At 36.5% G+C, this 19,038-nt stretch overlaps 3 protein-coding genes across 8 annotated transcripts in view; 1 reads left to right on the forward strand and 2 right to left on the reverse strand.

Moving 5' to 3' along the window:
• Positions 1–3,669, reverse strand: part of LOC118349590 (structural maintenance of chromosomes protein 2-1-like) — a 10,053-nt gene extending 6,384 nt beyond the window's left edge. Inside the window, exon 1 of the mRNA XM_035694798.1 lies at positions 3,523–3,669. Within this exon, the coding sequence (XP_035550691.1) occupies positions 3,523–3,669 (147 nt within the window). The remainder of the gene's footprint in view (positions 1–3,522) is intronic.
• Positions 3,670–6,548: 2,879 nt separating this feature from the next.
• On the forward strand, positions 6,549–16,489 carry LOC118343704. Of its 6 annotated transcripts, none has more exons than XR_004802622.1 (17): positions 6,549–6,792; positions 7,088–7,171; positions 7,534–7,607; positions 7,703–7,736; positions 8,696–8,754; positions 10,292–10,406; positions 10,515–10,552; positions 11,071–11,168; positions 11,372–11,427; positions 11,625–11,910; positions 11,997–12,112; positions 12,238–12,294; positions 13,207–13,272; positions 14,645–14,719; positions 15,563–15,638; positions 15,939–16,012; positions 16,100–16,489. XR_004802622.1 is itself a non-coding variant. In XM_035695045.1 (16 exons), the coding sequence occupies exons 1-15, from the start codon at positions 6,667–6,669 to the stop codon at positions 15,608–15,610; spliced, it is 1,332 nt and encodes a 443-aa protein (XP_035550938.1). In that variant the 5' UTR covers positions 6,549–6,666; the 3' UTR covers positions 15,611–15,638; positions 15,939–16,489. The 6 variants fall into 6 exon arrangements, 3 of the variants coding, with proteins under 3 accessions (XP_035550938.1, XP_035550936.1, XP_035550937.1); XR_004802620.1 differs by having other exon boundaries at positions 6,550–6,792; positions 15,911–16,012; XR_004802621.1 differs by having other exon boundaries at positions 6,550–6,792; positions 15,945–16,012.
• A 422-nt stretch (positions 16,490–16,911) lies between these two features.
• Positions 16,912–18,500, reverse strand: LOC109021606 (NADPH-dependent aldo-keto reductase, chloroplastic-like). The gene is made up of 5 exons (XM_019004260.2): positions 18,375–18,500; positions 18,076–18,251; positions 17,567–17,810; positions 17,244–17,423; positions 16,912–17,139 (listed from the first exon to the last, which is right to left on the reverse strand). Exons 1-5 carry the CDS (start codon positions 18,498–18,500, stop codon positions 16,912–16,914), a joined length of 954 nt encoding a protein of 317 aa, XP_018859805.2.
• Between the last annotated feature and the right edge of the window lie 538 nt (positions 18,501–19,038).

Here is a 19,038-nt window from a genome sequence, read left to right on the forward strand (position 1 = left end):
AACAACAAATTCCCACCAGAGAAGAACATACGAGAGAAAGAGAAAGACGGAAACTGCTCCAGTCTTTAGCACTAACAGAAAACTACTCCAACCTTTTAATTCCTTCTCTCAAACTTCTCTCTCTCTACCTTCAGAGATTCTCAAATCTCTCCTCCTATGTCTCTCACAAAATAGAGGATGAATGCAAGGAAAAGAAACATGAAGATACTGCACAAGTACATCACAACATGTAGAGAATACCATGCAACAAGCAAGTTGACGAAAAATACAATGCAGCAGATGAAAAGTATAAAGCACTAGCATAGAAAAGCAGAACAACAAAAGGAAAGCATGGCACGACAGGTCAACCTTAAAGGCTGCACTGATTATACATAAAAGCAAATAAAGTGATGAAAAGCAATGTCAAAGAATTAGACGGCAATAGATTTCTTGTAAAACAGTAGAAAATAAAAAGTTAACTTTAGGACTATTCCTTTTGATCCTTTCAATTTTCCTTCTATAATGTGTATATATGTGTGTGTGTGTGTGTGTGTGTGTGTGTGTGTGTGTGTAGAAGAACCTTGTATCAACTTAACTCAAGAGAATGAGAATAAGTTTTTTCTCCATATTGAAACTTCATTTCAAGTTCTTGTTGTTCTTGTTTCATTTCTAACTTGGTATCAGAGTAGGCTATTTGTCCTGCTGTGTTTGCTTAAATCTGCAAACAAATTTAATCTCTTAAGCTAAGACATCCTCCCTTTCCTCTTTTCCTGTTTCCATCGCTGAGGACCCAAGCAGTCCATTCTTCCTACATCACAGTGACAATGCCAATACTGTCATTGTGTCACCCCCATTAACTGGTTTGAATTATATATCTTGGAGCAGGTCATTTTTGCTCTCCATTTCAATAAAAAACAAATTGGGCTTCCTAGATGGCACCATTAATACTCCTGAGTTGTCAGATCCCTCATATGTGTCATGACTGAGATGCAACAACATTTTATTGGCTTGGATCCTGAATTCTGTTTCAAAGGATATTGCTTCTAATGTATTTTTCATGACCCAACTAAGCAAGTTTGGAACAAACTCAAAGAAAGATTTGCTCAACCTGATGAAACTCAAATTTATCACCTCCAGCACAAGCTCAGTAGCATTGTTTAAGGGCACCTCTTTGTAAGTGATTACTTCACACAACTTAATGCTATTTGGGAAGAATTACACAATTACAGACCACTTCCTTGTTGTTGTTGTGGCAAGTGCACTTGTGATGCCTTAAAAACTGTTGGTGAGGTCCAACAAGGAGATTATGTTTTTAAGTTTTTAATTGGCTTAAATGATAGTTATGATTCTGTGAGGGGACAAATCATTTTACTAAGTCCCTTACCTTCATTAGACAAGACCTTTTCACTAATTTTGCAAGAAGAAAGACAAAGGCAGGCTAGAAATATAGCACTACCCATCTCAGAGTTATCTGCCCTTTTAGCCTACCAAAATCTTCCAAAGAAAAGCGAAAAATCAGACCTGATTTGTCACCACTGTGGTAAGGTTGGACACACGAAGGATAAGTGCTATAAATTAGTAGGATTCCCACCAAACTTTAAATTTACAAAAACTAAATTTGGAAATAACCCTACTGCATCATATTCTACAAATCAAGTTGCTGCACAGGTTGCCTCATCACCTCAGGAAGTACTTGCTTCAACTGCTTCTCAGTTGAATCTCTCTCAGGCACAAGCACAACATCTCATAGCTCTTGTCAATGCTCAATTCCCTTAGCTGAGCTTGGGACAAACCAAACAAATTCTGCCTACTCCTGCTTCTGCCAAACCAAACACTATTGAAACCAGCTCTTCGAACACACCCTACTCAAACTTAGCAGGTAACTATCATTGCCTCACCACTCTCTCATTGCCTCTTAAAGAATTCCATCTCAGTTTTGTAAACCACTGCAAACACAACTCACCTTCTCCGAATGAACAATCTGATGGTTATAGCACACCATGGATCATAGATACAGGAGCCACTGATCACATGGTGTGCTCCACCTCATTTTTTGACAAGCCCTCTTCTTCCATACAAGCTTTTGTGCAGCTTCCTAATGGTACAAAGGCTCAAGTTACACACATAGGCACCGTCAAACTTTCATAATCATTAATCATGACTGATATCCTATGTGTACCCTCGTTTACTTTCAATTTGATCTTAGTCAGTAAGCTCACTCAAAGACCAAATATATGCTTATTTTTCTCAAATGATTTGTGCTTCATTCAAGCCCTCTCTTCATGGATGACGATTGGACTTGCTAAAGTCCATGCTGGCCTATATTACTTGCTACATTGTCCTCATGACAGCAACAACAACCCTCCTTCAACTCTCTCAAATCAAACTCGAGTCAATCAAGCTGCCACACAACAAGATTTTGATTTATGACACTTTAGATTAGGACATTTATCTTCACAAAGGATGAGTTTAATTCATTCTCATATTTCTAATGTAAAGTCCAAGGATTATTCTCATTGTAAAATTTGTCATTTGGCCAAGTAAAGACATATTTCTTTTCCTTCCAGTGTATCATCTAGTTCACTCCCTTTTGACTTAATACACTGTGATATATGGAGACCATATTCTCAAGCCTCACTTCAAGATTTTCATTACTTTCTAACTATTGTGGATGACTTTTCTATAGTGCTTGGATTTTCCTGATGAAACTAAAATCAGATACAAGATCCATTTTACAATCATTCTTCCAACTCATAGACACTCAATTTAATAAGAAAGTAAAAAAAAATCAGGATTGACAATGGTCTTGAATTTGATATGGCAAACTTTTATAAAGATCATGGCATTGTCCACCAAAAGTCTTGTGTGTATACCCCTCAACATAATGGTGTTGTTGAGAGGAAACACCAACATCTCTTAAATGTGGTCCGAGCTCTTCTCTTCCAAGCTACATTACCCACTCAATTCTGGGGAGATGCAGTCCTAATAGTTGCATACATCATCAACGGAATACCCACACCTCTTGTTTCAAATAAATCTCCCTATGAAGTACTCTTTTCCTCACCACCTTCATATTCTCACTTTAGAGTCTTTAGATGCTTGTTATGCTAGCACTACCAAGCACCACATAACTAAGTTTGAGCCACGTGCTAAACCTTACATTTTTCTGGGATACCCTGCAAATGTCAAGGGTTATAAGCTTTATGACATGGAAACTCATTTCACATTCATTTCCACAAAAATGTCATATTTCATGAATCTGTCTTTCCATTCCAATCTCCCACCTGCATTCCTTATCCCCCTATTTCATTTCCTCAAAATCTGAGACTCCCCTACTACCAGATGACACATTCTCACCCACTTCCATGTCATAACCTGTCCCAACAGATGACTCACCTCCACCCAATCACATGTCACAATCCATCTCACAAGCTGAAACACCCCAGCCTCTTGCCTCCCTTGATTCACCTCCTCCTTCACCCCAACAACATGAGCTGCCAATCACCCTATCCCTTCAAAGATCCACCAGATAAAGACATCAACCTGCCTATCTCCACCAATATCATTGTCAAACAGTAGCCTCCACATCCTCTTCAACTCTTCACCCACTCCACCATCACTTGACCTACAAACACCTCTCCCCATCCCACCAATCTTTTTCTGCTTCTCTTTCATTATTTTCTGAACCATCATCCTATAGTTAAGCTGTCAAATTCAAGCATTGACAGGATGCCATGAACACTTAACTCAGTGCCTTAGAAGAGAACAACACTTGGATTGTTACTTCTCTTCCCCCAACAAAACTGCAATTGGTAGCAAATATGTCTTCAAAGTCAAGCTCCAATCTGATGGCTCCCTTGAAAGACACAAAGCAAGGCTTGTAGTAAAGTGATACACTCAAAGGGAAGGTTTTGATTTCCAAGAGACCTTCAGTCCAATGGCAAAGCTCACCACAATTTGAGTATTTCTTGTCTTGGCCTCCTTTCAAAACTGGTTTTTATCTCAAATGGATGTTCATAATGCCTTGTTACATGGGGATCTTGATGAGGGAATTTATATGGATTTACCACCTGTTGCCACATTCACAGAGAGCAGCTTGAAAGGGAAAAACTGGTATGCAAGCTAAATAAGTCCATCTATGGACTTAAACAAGCATCAAGGCAATGGTTTTCGAAATTCTCCTATTCGCTCACTAACATTGGTTTTTAGTCAATCCAAATCTGACTACTCTTTATTCACTAAAGGGAATAAAAAAGGAGCCTTCACAACACTCTTAGTTTATGTGGACGACATCATAATAGGAGGCAATTCTCAAAGAGAAATTGATCTGCTCAAAGCTCACCTCCATGGAAAATTCAAAATCAAGGAACTTGGACCCCTCAAATACTTCCTAGGACTAGAGGTTGCAAGATCATCAGCTGGAATAAATGTTTGTCAAATGAAGTACACCCTCGAAATCTTGAAAGACTCAGGGTTACTTGGCACCAAACCTGCCTCCACACCTATTGAGTTAGATCACAAATTGAGTCATACCACAAATGAGATCTTACAAGACCTTACAACCTATAGAAGACTCATTGGAAGGCTCATCTACCTGACCATTACCAGGCCAGACATTACATATGCAGTAAATGTGCTGAGCCAGTTTATGGACAGACCATCACAAGCTCACCTATATTTAGCTTATAGAGTCCTCAGGTATCTAAAAGGTTCTATAGGAGATCAGTCACAGGTTTTTGTATATTTATTGGGAACTTATTGGTAAGTTGGAAATCAAAGAAACAAGTGACTGTTTCTAAGTCCTCAGCAGAAGCAGAATATAGAGCATTAGCCGCTACAAGCTGTGAAATTGTTTGGCTCCTTGGTCTGCTAAAGGAACTCAGCATTGACCATACACAACCTGCTCTCTTGCTCTGTGATAACCAAGTAGCCATTCATATCACAAAGAACCATATCTTCCATGAGAGAACTAAACATATAGAACTGGATTGCCATTTTGTTAGAGAAAAGATTTTGGCTGGTATCATCACATCTGTCCATATTGCCTCAAAACTCCAACTAGCAGACATCTTCACTAAGGCCTTGACAGTTTCTGTTTTTCAGTTCTTATTGTCCAATATGGGAATACTCAATATCTATGCCCATCTTGAGGGGGAGTCTCACAAAACAAAGGATGAATGCAAGGAAAAGAAGCATGAAGACACTGCACAAGTACACCATAGCATGCAGAGAACACCATGCAACAAACAAGTTGATGAAAAGCACAATGCAGCAGATGAAAAGTATAAAGTACTGGCACAAAAAAGCAGAACAACAAAAGGAAAGCATGGCATGACAAGTCAACCTTAAAGGCTGCACTGATTATGCACAAAAACAAATAAAGTGATGAAAAGCAATGTCAAAGAAACAAACTGCAGTAGATTTCTTGTAAAGCAGTAGAAAATAAAAAGTTAACTTTAGGACTCTTCCTTTTGATCCTTTCGATTTTCCTTCTGTAATGTATATTTATGTGTAGCAGAACCTTGTATCTACTTAACTTAAGAGAATGAGAAACAATTTTTTTCTCCATATTGAAACTTCATTTCAAGTTCTTGTTGTTCTTGTTTCATTTCTAACACGTTCGTGCTAAATTTATCTCAAAATATCATCTTTTTGTTTCCGTCTCTACCTTCAATTTCTCTAAGATTCTCACTCATTCATCCTCCAACTTCTTGATTTTAGGGAGAGCCAGAGAGAGCGACTTGCATATCTGAGTTGAGCATTTTTTTTGCTTCATGTGCGTGAAATATGTGGTATGTGAGAATACTTTGGTGTGGTTTTCATAGGGTGCTCACCATTGTGTGTGTGTTTTTTTTTTTTTTTTTTTAAGTATGGAAAAATAGAAGAGAGGAAGCTTGCGGTGGGGTTGCTGGTTTCCCGTGGGCTGTAGGTAGCGGTGGCGCTGTGGCGGAGGAAGCTTTTGGGATTGTCGTGCATGAGAAGAAATTGTGCTCTGTTTTTTAAGAGCAAAAACATAGGTTTGTTGGGTGGTTGAGATACGACCTCTGGGCTATTTTCATGTCATGGTGCAGTGATTTTTTTTTTTTTGCAAGGGGACGCACGGTGGGACTTTGGACTGCTATGATGATGGTTATTGTTGGGTAGATTAACGGAGGTTAAATGTAATTCACTAGTCTTTTTGTCTATGTATGTGTGAGTGCACAATGGCTTCCAGATTTGAGATTGATGTGGAGGGGCTATTGTGGGTTCTATCATGGAGGATGGCAAAGAGGAGTAGATATTGAGGGTGGTGGAATTGATATTGCTATAATTTTTTTATATTTTGAGAGTTATATCGTGTGAATGAGTCTATTATTGGTTTGATAAAATCTCTAACATGACAGCAGATGAAAGAGATGCAATCGGTCGAGCCGCTTAGGAGCGGAACTCTTCCTTTTGTTTTTTATTACCAACAAATAATGCGTGTCCTTTTATTTTCGGTTTGGCGTGTTCGTAGAAAATCTCACGACCCTTTTGTCGTCGACGTGGCAAAACCATAGTAGTTTAAAGTGCAGCGGCCAGCAAGAGACATCTTTTTTGTTTTTTGTTTTTATATATTCTTCGAGTGAGCGAAGAGCGAGGGACATTTTTTTTTTTTTGTTGATAAATTCTCTGAATTTGCGAAGAGCCAGGGAGAGAGGGAGAGTCATGAAGAAGGACAAGGGAGTGGCAGTTTCAAGCCCTAAAAGCGGAGACGATACAGAGAAAGATTCACCCTTACCCACCATCAGATTCTCTTCACGAAATGCTTCCTCCAAATACGACTTTGTCAAGGTTTTCTTTTTCTTCCCCATCTCTCTATTTTTTTTCTTCGTTCATTTTTGGTGCGAAAAACTATGGAATCGAAGTTATTCTTAATTCTTTTTTATTTCGTTTTGAGATTCTATTCAATTAATTGTATTCGGTGCGGTTGATTTGAGCTTTCTTGTTTCCCTATGTTTTCTCGGCAAGCAGTCTGAGACTCTGAGTAGTTTCTTTAATTTGATCGAATGTTTTGTGTAATCTTGTAGTTAAAATTAAAATAGTTTTTATTTTTCTCAAACTTTATTGGGTCTTCTATTTGTTATAGGTAAAGGTTTGGTTGGGTGACAATGCGGATCACTATTACGTTCTATCGAGATTCCTTCTCAGTAGAATGCTAACTGTCACCAAGGTACAAATTCGCTTCCAAGTTTGGGTGTTGTTTTTGTGTTATTTTTTATATGTTGGTTAATGTTGTTCCAGAGTTAGTGTGTTAATCTCAACTTTCTGACGGTCATTATTTTTTGCTTCTAATAATTTATGTGTTTACAATCTTATGGAGTTTCTAGAATTGAATATCACATCATGTTGATACTGAACATGTTGCAGTGCCCTTACCTCGCTCACTTCACATCAACTTGATTAAGCGCATGGTTGTATTGTTGCCTTTTCTGTTGGGATCATTATGACTGCTGTTTGCATTCTGCTTTATAAGTATAAGATACCATTGTGTCCAGAACTTCAGGATCACTTGTTATAACTTTTTGGTCACAGATACCAAATCATGTAGCTATTAAAATTGCTCTTGAACTGAAGAAGCTGCTCATAGACAACAGCCTTCTAGATGTGTATGCCATCTTTCCTTTCTTTCTGTCTTTTTTTAAATGTTCTTTTATCCAGATTTAGTTAAAAGTTTCATTTCCATACTTGTATCATATTGCAGCTCTCAGTCAGATTTGGAAGCTAATCTGTTTAAGGTATGCCATGTGTAGAACACTACAATTTAACCAAATCCTGCATTTCAGGGTTCTGTTATCCCTTGTGATATTCACTTACCTTATTCTCTGCAATTCATTCAATGCACGTGGGAATCTGAATGAAAGTACTATTGCTTTCCTGGCAGTAAGCTTGCTTACAGGTCAAGTGTACATAGAATTAAAGGTTCTAGGGCACTTCTAAGTTGTATGTAACTTAAGGGCTGCAGATATGAGATTCAAGGTACTTGCATGAAGGCTGACATGATTGTTTTCATATTAGTACAGAGCAGAAAGAGAGCGATTGTTTCTTATAAGTTACCAAAGTTACTTCTACATAATGGGATTCTCTGCCTTCTTAGAATTGCTAGTGTTAGTTGCCCATTAATTTTTTCTTACCTTTATGTCTCTTATTTAGTGTAGTATTGTCAGTTAGAATGGAAGTCCAGTGGCTCATTTTTCAAAACTAGGTGACAATTTCCTAAATGTAATTTAAGGAGAAAAAACAAAGCCTGCAGTTGTACTTAGTGTTTAAGCGTGCCCAGTTCTTTCTTCTGCTTGTAATAGTGAATGAGGTTGCATGTGATAATGGTCTCATTAGTGCAAAATCACAACTGATGGCCCACCCATGCTTACTTTGTCTTATCTCTCCACTTGACCATGTTGAGCTTGAGTTAAAATGCTATGTTGTATCCGTCTTTCAATGTGTTTGAGTTGATGTTGATGTGCCTGGTAGTTTCCATTCAAGGGTTTGAGTGTTCGGGTTTTGAATTTTTTTATTTTGATTGATCTCAACTAGTTGTGTGAAAACAAGGGCCTTTTCTTAGAAGAGAAAGTTTAATTCAAATATCTATGTAAGATTGTGATGGATTTAATAACATTTGTTAAAAGTAGAGTACTAATTTATTTTTCCTACTTACTGGGTCACATACATGAGGATTCTAACAAGAGTAGATGTGCAGCTCATGGAGCGGCGGGGTTATGGGGAAGAGTACATTAGTCGTTACAAGATGATGACCAGGTCAGTAAGCATTCTTTGAATGTAGCTCTGAATCTTTTCCAGATTACTAGCTGTCTTTTTCACTTGGTGTTCTCTTCACAATTAGCTGTTGCATAGTACTGTTTTTTTTAAAAAAAAAAAGAGTAAGAAGATCTTGTTCGTAAGCGGAATGACACAGCCCTAGCACACAGGTAGTATACATGAAAGACTCTAGCTTTTGTTCTGAATCGTACTGTTCATGCTTAATTCTTCTTTTCATTAAAATTGATGCGCATTCTGCTGATTCTTTTGTAGATAAATTTGTTTCATCAATTGTGTTTGTTTGTTAGATGTTTCATTGCTGTCATGATTTCCTTTTTTGGTCGGTTTGGACATAGTATTACTTTTTTGGAGGTGATTTAATCAAATAGCTATTTGTGACATGCACCATTGCACCTTTCCCTGCAGGATAAGGGCTGACCCTTTGCTATATATATATATATATATATATATATATATATATTTTAAGAAGAGGACGGTACCCCAATTTTATTAATAGCTCTCACTTATGGCGGAGGAAAACCGTGGTTACAACCAAATGCATGAGGGTTACAAATATTCAACAAAACCAAACCCATGCATCAAAAATATTAAACTACCCAACCACAAAAACAAAACAATAAAAATATACATAATAAAAAACATGAACAACATTAAAGAAGCGAATGAAAAACACCTGCAGTAAGAGGAAAACCAACAAAAAATATCAACTCAAGAGAAATTAATAGAACATACCAAAGGAAACTTACTTAATCCGCAGGTAGGGGAGACCAAGTCTATCCATACGAAGAAGACCTTGAATGTGACCAGTCAACTTCTCGCTATTAGTGTTCCAGTCCAGATTCACACCCCTTTTGCTATATAATGAGGGGATATTGAGCTTTTCAAGTTGGCTTTTAGGGTTGAGTTGGAGATTTTATAGGCTTTGAGCTGGACCTGTGTGGACAGTCTCTGTTTGGGAAAGTCTGCCTTTGATAACTTAATAAATAAATGATCGTAGTCATGTGAACTGGTATTGCTTGTGCAGATGGATAAGGGAGGAAGTTAATCAGTGTCTTTTGTGTTGTTCAGTTATTAGGGAGGCTTGGGGTTTTTCTTTTCAAATTGATTATCTAGGGTTTTGCCACAATTAGGTTTAGGGCCAAGGCAGTGTGGGTTTTCTGAGGCAGACAATGGAAACCAGCATTAAATGCAGAACTGTATAGTTGGGGTGGTGTGTTTTGTTGGGGAGAATATCCTTTGAGGGGGCTAAACATTCTTACTTGATTAAAAGCCATACTTTCTATGTTCCCTTTTTGCTAGGTTGACAGAGTCGTCCTGTATCTCTGTTCCCTTGTTTCTTGATCTTATAGTTTCTTTGCATCTTTCTTTTGTCATGTACATGGTTTTTCTTTAGATACTTCTTGTGTAAGTGGGTTGTCCCTCAGCATTTTTGTAATAAGTTCATTATTATTTAGAAATTTGAGTTGCCATTAGTGCATTGTAAAGTAATGTCATATTTCTTGTCGCCTCCTTTTAGATTTCACCATCAAAGAGTGCCACTGGTAATTCTTGTATGTGGAACTGCTTGCGTCGGAAAGTCTACCATTGCTACCCAACTGGCACAAAGGCTAAATTTGCCAAATGTCCTACAGGTCATACCTTCTAATCTATAAAGATATGCCGACTCTTTCTTTGTCATTCATATTCTTTTTGGGTTGTATACTAATGCCTTTTCACATTTGTGTTTTTAATTGTTATAGACCGATATGGTATATGAATTGCTGCGAACAGCAACAGAGTATGTCCTGACTTTTTTTTTTTCCTTTTTCTTTGATCTTATTGCATTTATTCAACTTTTCCGATAGTTGAGGTTTATTGATTGGAACGATTCAGAACTCTAAACATAGAAGAAAGAGTATCAATGAGGACATTTCTCTATTTTTTCTCAACTAAGCATGATGTCTTGTATGAACCAGTAAGCTAACAAAAGAAATTATAGAATTTTTTATTGGTTATATTAATAGTTTTACTGATCTTAAAAAAATCTTTATTTCTGTCCTTGAGAAGAACAGGGAGGATGCAATATTAGAATCCAGTTTAGCATGAATATTTCTCCCTGTGACAACTATTTTTCCTCTTGTTTAATATGATTGATCACTAAAGAAAGAGAAACTTGCTAGTCGTTTTCTCTTTTATACACCTGTGTATTTGGCTATGCCTATTAATATTAATAAATTTTACTTATCAAGAAAAAGGAACTTTTACTTATTTTTGATTGACCAAATCAGATTGCTTACTCTCCTTTACCTGATTTAGTGCCCCATTGGCGTCTACTCCTGTATGGGCTCGAGACTTCAGCTCCTCTGAGGAGTTAATCACTGAATTTTGTAGAGAATGCAGAATTGTCCGTAAAGGTAGTAATCCAGTTTTTTTTTTTTTAAGATGCTGAGGACTTTTTTGGATTAGTGAGTTAATTGTTGTGATTTTCCTTTCATAGTTTTGAATTTTTATTCGACAATCTGGATTATAATGATTTGTGCATTCTTATTCATATGTGATTATATGATGGTACTGGTGAGATTATTTGTTATTGATCTGTGTAGCATTTGCTTACTAGGCCTGGCTGGTGATTTGAAGAAGGCTATGAAAGATGGGAAACCAATTATAATTGAGGTATGTTTACTGTTAAGATTATATGCATAGTAAAGCATTCAAGTAAAACATCCGTACTTTGTTTTCCATCCTCTTCTTCCTACACTCCTCCTCCCCCTATGTGGTGTTTTGCCATGATTAACATTTTCATATGGTCTGAGTTTTTTATATTATGATAAACATTGAGCCAATTACATTGTTTTTAATTTTAATGGCAGGGAATTCATTTAGATCCTAGCATTTATTTGATGGATGACGAAAATAAAACACCAGCTAAGTTGCTGGAAAAATCTAAAGAGGCTAATTATGCGTCTGTGACATGTGACGATAACACTGCAACGGACTTGGGAAAAAATTCTCCTGGTGCTTGTGGAAGTAACAGTGAAAATAGCAATAGTCTCTCGCATACGAGTTTAGAAGAAGGCATATCTACTGATCTGGTGAATAAAGTTTCGGACACCCTGGAGTCAATCAACTTAGCAGGAAGTGTCTCTGGGAGCAAAGGTCAACTTACACTCTGGATTCTGCTGACATGTTTAAAATTTAGTAGATCTCTTCTGAGGTTGCATAAAACTTTTATGCTCACACAGGCGAGACTGTTAGAGATCCAGAGACAGGAGGAAATACTTCTGTTAGGAAAGAGAAGTCTGGTGCTGAACCAATAATTATACCTATAGTTCTGAAGATGGCTGAATTTGATCATAAGGTTTGTCGATGCTCTTATGCACTTTTATGGTTTCAATTATACAATAATGTAATTTCAGAAAGCTTTCTTTAAAACAAGGAATAAGTACAAGAATGGAGGAATATAAAATAAGGCTAAATGTGCAGGCATTACTAGAGGAGTGGATCACAACCCGAACATTCAAGGATAAATGTCTAGTCCAGGTACTAATGATTTTTAAGTTTATAATTTTCTGTTAACAACTTTTCAACATGTGGGTCATGTTATAGGTGATTTAACTGCACTGATCAAAAAAAGTTATAGGTGATTTAACTGTAACGAAACATAATTGGCCATGCTAAGGAACAAGAAGGAAAAATAATAAAGAAAAATATAAGTCAAAGACAATGCATTATTCATTACATGCAGTGGGTAGCTAGTTCTTCCAGTTGAAAACCAAATCAAGATTTTTGAGCGAGTTTTAGAGGGAAAAGGCCATACAATGCACATAACATAAAGATGCATGAATTGCCATATCTGTTTAGTCTAAGAAGCAGATGCCTTAATTCTGGTCTGCAATGTCTTTCAGGGACTTTGGGGTTTTCTGCTGTTTATTGTTTTTTTTTTTTCCTGATAAATTTAATAGTACCATTGGGCTTCATGTGTTATTTGGAATTGTTAATCGTGGAAATTAGATTAGTAAACACCCCATAAGTGTTGCTTTGTCCACTAATATAGATGTCTTCTTGATAACAATTTTTTAATTGTTAAATATGGATGGCTACTCTCTTTTTCCCGTGTTAATTCAACTATATGGGATCCATATTGTAGCAAAATTGGCTGATTATTTGAAAACTTAGTGCAGATTAAATGCATTCCAAGCATGTGTATGCAAAATGCCCTTCTGGTTTTGGTCAACGGTGCTGCATACTAATGTCTGGACGTGCTAGTTTCTCCTTATTTCATTTCCTTTCACGTCTATAATATTGGCTTAATTTTTTTATTAAAATAAATTTGCAGTTCAACTTCTTTGATTGATTCTATATATATCTAACGGTATTGGTTTTTTTTTTTTTTTTCTCTCTCTCTCTCTCTTTTTTATAATCTATTTCTCTCAAACACACCACTTTTTGCAGGACAAAGATAAACTAATGACCAACTTAAAAACTATTCAGGACTATCTTTGCTCGTTTGAGTCACAGGTATGCCCGCTCATATTCATTTCTTTTGGTTGATATGATACAAGCAGGGTTGCTATCATCTTGCATTTTAGTAATGGTTAAGAACAGACTTAGTTATATAAGGGACCTTCAGACTAACAGATTAGCAATTTTAGTTTGATCTGTTGTTTCTTCAAAACTCTATTACTTCAAGTCTGACCATCATATTTGGTGAAACTTTCTTGTTGTGAAGATTGATGAGTGTCTCTATCATGGATTTCTTTTTAGTTTTATGCATTCTTCTTTAACGTGAGTTAATATGGGCACTTAGCAAATTTACCTGAGGTTTGTTCTTGCTCTCGGAATTCCTTGCTTACCCTTGTATGCTGGGTATCTGACTTTTGATCTGGACTAGAGAAGACCAAGTAAAAGATGACTGAAATTGAAGGGGGAGGCAAGTAGGGCCACATGTATCAGGATCTGCATTTTTTTTTAGTTTTATCTTCTTTTTTCCCTTTCTCTTTTTTCAAGTATGACTATAATTTTGTTGAGATTTCTGTTTGAAATTCGTCTCCGACCCCATGTAGATCATTCTATTCTCACATAACCAATTATTATCTTTGAAACTGGAGGGAAACAATCTAACAGATACCTTTAAAATTTTAGGGTGTTGACTAACTTTGGAGAGGCTCGGTAAGAAAGGTGCAGCATCTTGAGTCAAATTTTAGTCTTGGACTTGCATCTAGAGGAAATATTTTCAAATTTCCAAATGTTTTCATCAATTTTCATTTGCATAATGTTAATAAATTTGCAATTGTTGACCAAGGTGTGAGTTCACTTAGATATCATTATTCCAAGTTCAGGTTAAAGGGACACAGTATCATCAATTCCAAGTTCAGGGTTCTATCAATTATAATTAATTATAATCATAATATTTCCAGTGGAATTGCAGGACCAGTCAGACTAAATCACTTGGAAAAGTTTATCAAAGTTCAACTGAAAAGGGACACAGCAACATTAGTTACAAGTTCGTGATGATAAAGTGTTGTCTATTGATTATAAACTCAAATCATAAATTATAAAAAAAAATTATAAACTCAATTATTGGCATAGAATGAGCAGTTCAATTGCATGATCAGTAGGTAACAGCTTAGAGTGAAACTTGTTTTGCTTTAAATGCATATTCTTGCAAATGATTTGAGTTGAAAGGCATTGATATGATCTTCTACTGGATTTCAGAGTGCCCTACGTTTCTATTTGACTTGTTTGTAGTTATGAATTTTACACTGTTGCGTCTTTATGAATTCCCTTATGATTTTATTTATGTACTCTAATTCCGAAAAGTAAAAGTTTTACAGTGTTGCCAACCATCTTTATCATTTTCCTCTTGATTTATTTCATTTTCTTGGAATAGGGTTTGACTGTTGCAGATATAAGTGCAACGACATTCCCACAAACACTGGATTGGCTGCACAGTTATCTTCTTCAGGTATATTATAAGATGCTGGCTGCTCTAAAGGGAGCAAGAGCAACCCTTATTTGATAGTTGCTTCAATATTATAAGATGCTGACCTCTTCTTGCCATCTGGCTGCTCTTAAAATATTTTTGCTAGCCCAGCTGGCTTGTCTGAAGTTAGATCTTTGGTGTTGTCTACATCAACAAGTGCTTCAAAAGCTAAGGCAATGAGCGAATACATAACTTAGTAATGATTAGTGAGACATGTTGTGACAGATACAGAATTTGATTCCTTGTATCTTCACCCGCCTATGAAACTTAGAAATCTCGAAACTAAAAACGTAGTGGGAAACAACTATTACCTAATTGTGGTTGTCAAAAATAATCCATGCACGGTTGGCATGGTAGCAAATTTGTGGGAAAAAGATCTTAAAACAGTCTTAATTCTCGATCCTTCAAAAAATCACGTGGTGCTCATTGTCTGAGTTTTCACATGTTTTGGAGTAAGAGTTTGTTTGGCCAGCTCAAGGCATATCCCATGATGATCAATGGGATGGGCCTAAACAATTGCTTTTATTTTTGGCACTTGCTTGTGGTGCTCCGTGAAGAGGGAGGTGACCTATATGTTCTCTTATTGCATGTGCTGAGAGTGAAAATCTGGTTTTGGTGGTTTCAATTCCTCATTTTCCGTAACTTATCAAAAAAAAAAAATTTCCTCATTTTCCGTATGAAATTAGCTGTACTGGGAGCCCAACACACAATACTGCAGCTGTGCTTGGTGTTTCCCTTGTATGTGCATGTTTGGGGTTTTCTTTGTTTCTGGACAGAATGTTGGCCTGATTCCTTGACTTAATAATTTTTTTTTTTTTCGTACAGTGCATTGAGCAGGGCATTTCATCTGAGTCCAATGAAGATGGAAGATAATCAGCTGAAAATTAGAACACGTGCACAGGTATTAAATGAACTTGTAGTTTTAACCCTTTACTATGTGTATTTTAGGCTTTTCATTTTGAATTTTTTTTTTTTCATTTTCTGTTGGAATCTCTTGTATACTTTATTGTACTAGGTCTAGATCCTTTCTATTTTTTACAGAATTATATTTACTTATCAATAGCGGTGAAATAGTGATTACCAAAGGCTAGATGTAGTTGACTACGACAAGATAGTATGACGATTACTTGGTTTCATTTCTTTTGCAATTTAAGTTTCCTTTTCCTCATGTAGTTAGCCGTTGTAATGATATCTATTCAAGTGGCAGAGAACAAAATCAACGAGGCTTCTGGACGCAATTACATGGGAAAGCAGCTGAGAGTTGAAGGATCAAATGTAAGGAAGTGAATGGAAAAGGGAGTTTTTCTAAGGACCTTTCTTGAGCCTCTGACGCAGCTTCTTTTAACTGCAATTCCATTTCAGTGACCAATTCCCAGCCTCTTACGAAAACATGTACTTCCCGAAATTTGACTACCCAATTTTCGAGACTGGATCATGGCGCTCTAGAGAGGATTCATGCAGGTCCCCCACTACATGGTTAGATACGTTATTGGCATCATGTAACCGGTTCACCATTTTGTAGAGGGAGTGATTACAGTTAAGTCTAGTCTAATTATATGACAAATGCATTGAAGTCATATTTTTCTTGATTACCATCTCCTTTCCTTACGATGTAATTATTCTCGAAATGCATTCTCTGTTCACCTTTGTAGATAAATAACATTAACACGAACCGATGTGATTGCTGTTCCTGTTTTTCTTGTTACCTACTGCCTTAATGTGCATTGAGAAAAGACAAATGAAGAAAAACCATTTGTGATTTTGTCTTCGTTTTTTCTATTTTTTAATTTTCTTCTAATTGAAATGGTAGTGTATAATTCTTCTGGACTCACCATCTTTTTGTGAGATTTTTAGGCCTCGTTTGTTTTTGCAGATAAAATGAAAATTAAAGTTAAAAGTTGAGTAAAATATTTTTAAAATATATATTTTTAATATTATTTTTATTTTAAAATTTGAAAAAGTTGAATTGTTTATTTTATTTTGTGTGGGAATTTGAAAAAGTTATAATAATTAGATGGAATGAGTTAAGTTGAGGGGAGTTGTGAAAATAAACGAGGCATGTGATTCCTGAAGGCCATTACAGATCGCAGAAACAAAAATATACATAAAGAGATAGTGGGGTGGATTTTTGGCAGTCATACATTGCAAATGGGTGTGCTATATTGTAGTTTTACTTAAATTTCACCATCCCACAGATCCTGAATCGTCCTGTATGGACTTGTTGTTTCATTAACAAGGAACTCTCCTCTCATGATCTTCCACTCTTCCAACTTGTCAATTTCAAGGAAATCTTGATCGTCCAACTTCAGATCAAAGGACCCCATGTTGTCCTTCATCCGATGCTGATTAAAGCTCTTGACTATCACACTTGATCCTTTCGATAATCCCCATTTCAGAGCAACCTTCATAATTTAAAGCAAACTTAAAAGACAATCTTTTACAAATTGAGAACTCAATTCCCACGGTAATATGTGTTGCAAATTAAATTAAGAGAGTTGTTATCTACCTGAGCTGGGGTTGCTTTGTGCTTGAGAGCAATGGATTGAATGATTGGGTTATCTACCACAGCTGTCGATCCCCATGCATTACCGGGCGCGCCAAGTGGTGAATAGGCGCTTACGTGGATTTTGTCGTCTGCACAGGTCTCTCGGAGCTTGCTTTGCCTCCACATCGGATGCATTTCCACCTGTATGGAAGAAATTTAGTGGTTTCAGCTATTGTTTGTAATTAAGAAAGATAAGACTCCATGTGATGAGTATCATGGCATGAGTGAATTGTAAAAAACTCCAAATCTATATTTTGGCTGAGCATTGATAAATGTTAGCATACCTGATTGACGGCCGGTGGTACAGAAGCAAAATCAAGAAGCCCTTGGATCTTCTTGCTGGAGAAATTGCTGACACCAATGCACCTGCACAACCCCATGTCCAGGCACTTCTCCATCCCAGCCCAGGTGGACTCCATGTCCAATTCTTCAAAGTCCTCCTCTTTTGGAATTGCATAAGAAACCCATGGCTTTAACTTGATTGGCCAGTGAACCAGATACATGTCCACATATTCCATGCTCATCTTCCTGCATTTCAATACAAAAATGAAAGCCTAAAATTTAAAATGGTTATAATTTGATAAATTCTTTCGAAATATATAAGCCCAGATGTGGTTTTGACTTTCTGAAGTCTTTACAAAAGGTATGAGAGATTCAGAGTCAATTCCAAGCCTGATGAATACTTTTGGAGTATGACTTGAACTTTCTTAAATCCTTTTTTTTTTTTTCTCTCTGGTTCACTTTCTGTTCTGCGAGTATGGACGTTGAGAATGCATGTGCTTTTAGTGCTTACTGTAGAGTTTTCTGGAGTGCTGAAACAGGATTATGGTGATCACTGCCCCACAGTTTAGACGTAACAAAAATATCTTCTCTCTCTACTGTCCGATCGAGAATTGCTTCTGTTAAAGCATTTCCCACCGCTGGCTCCGAACCATATATCCTTGCTGTATCAAAATGCCTGTAACCCATCTGCATTTTCAACAGCTACGTTAGATTTTTCATGCAAAAATCTTTGAGTAAACAATGAACATATATAATTTGAAATATGAATAACATATTTCTTAAAAGAAAATACCAAGAAAAGTTGTGTACCTTGAGGGCCATATGGATGGCTTTCTCTGTTGTCTCCCAATCATTTTCGAAGGAAAAAGTGCCAAATCCCATGACAGGCATTGTAATGCCACAGTTCAAACGCACCTCATGAATATTGTTCCTCATCTCTCTCAGCACTGTATCTGAGTTTTAGTTTTGGCCACAACAAAAACTAGCTCTGTATCGTTCCCTATATATACGCACACACAATACACATAGTAGAAGTCAAGATCATCAATGATTTCTTTTGTTTGACCCTTCAGCAACAAAAGAGTCACAACAGTAGGAATATCAATATACTTGTTTGTGGAAGTCAATGAAAGATGTGGGAATTAAGGATGTTAAATTAAATAATTGAACTACACAAATCAAAGCATGGGATCTTCCTTGTCTCTTGGGATTTTTTCAAATTTCATTATCCTAAATTAGGGTTTTTTTTCTATTTATTGAAGAATTTTATTTATACATATTAAATTGTAGAAGTTTTATACTAAAGTCAACTAGATACTACCTCAAGGAAACACCTATATATATATATATATACTTTAAATAGAATTTTAGACGTGAAGGATTGTAATTAATTTTAGGTTTGTGGGGGCGGTGCAAAATAGACGTTTTAAATAGAATTTATTGACACGTATCATATTATAATTTATAAAATAGA

This window comes from Juglans regia, chromosome 10, assembly GCF_001411555.2.
Source record: "Juglans regia cultivar Chandler chromosome 10, Walnut 2.0, whole genome shotgun sequence".
Lineage (NCBI taxonomy): Eukaryota > Viridiplantae > Streptophyta > Magnoliopsida > Fagales > Juglandaceae > Juglans > Juglans regia.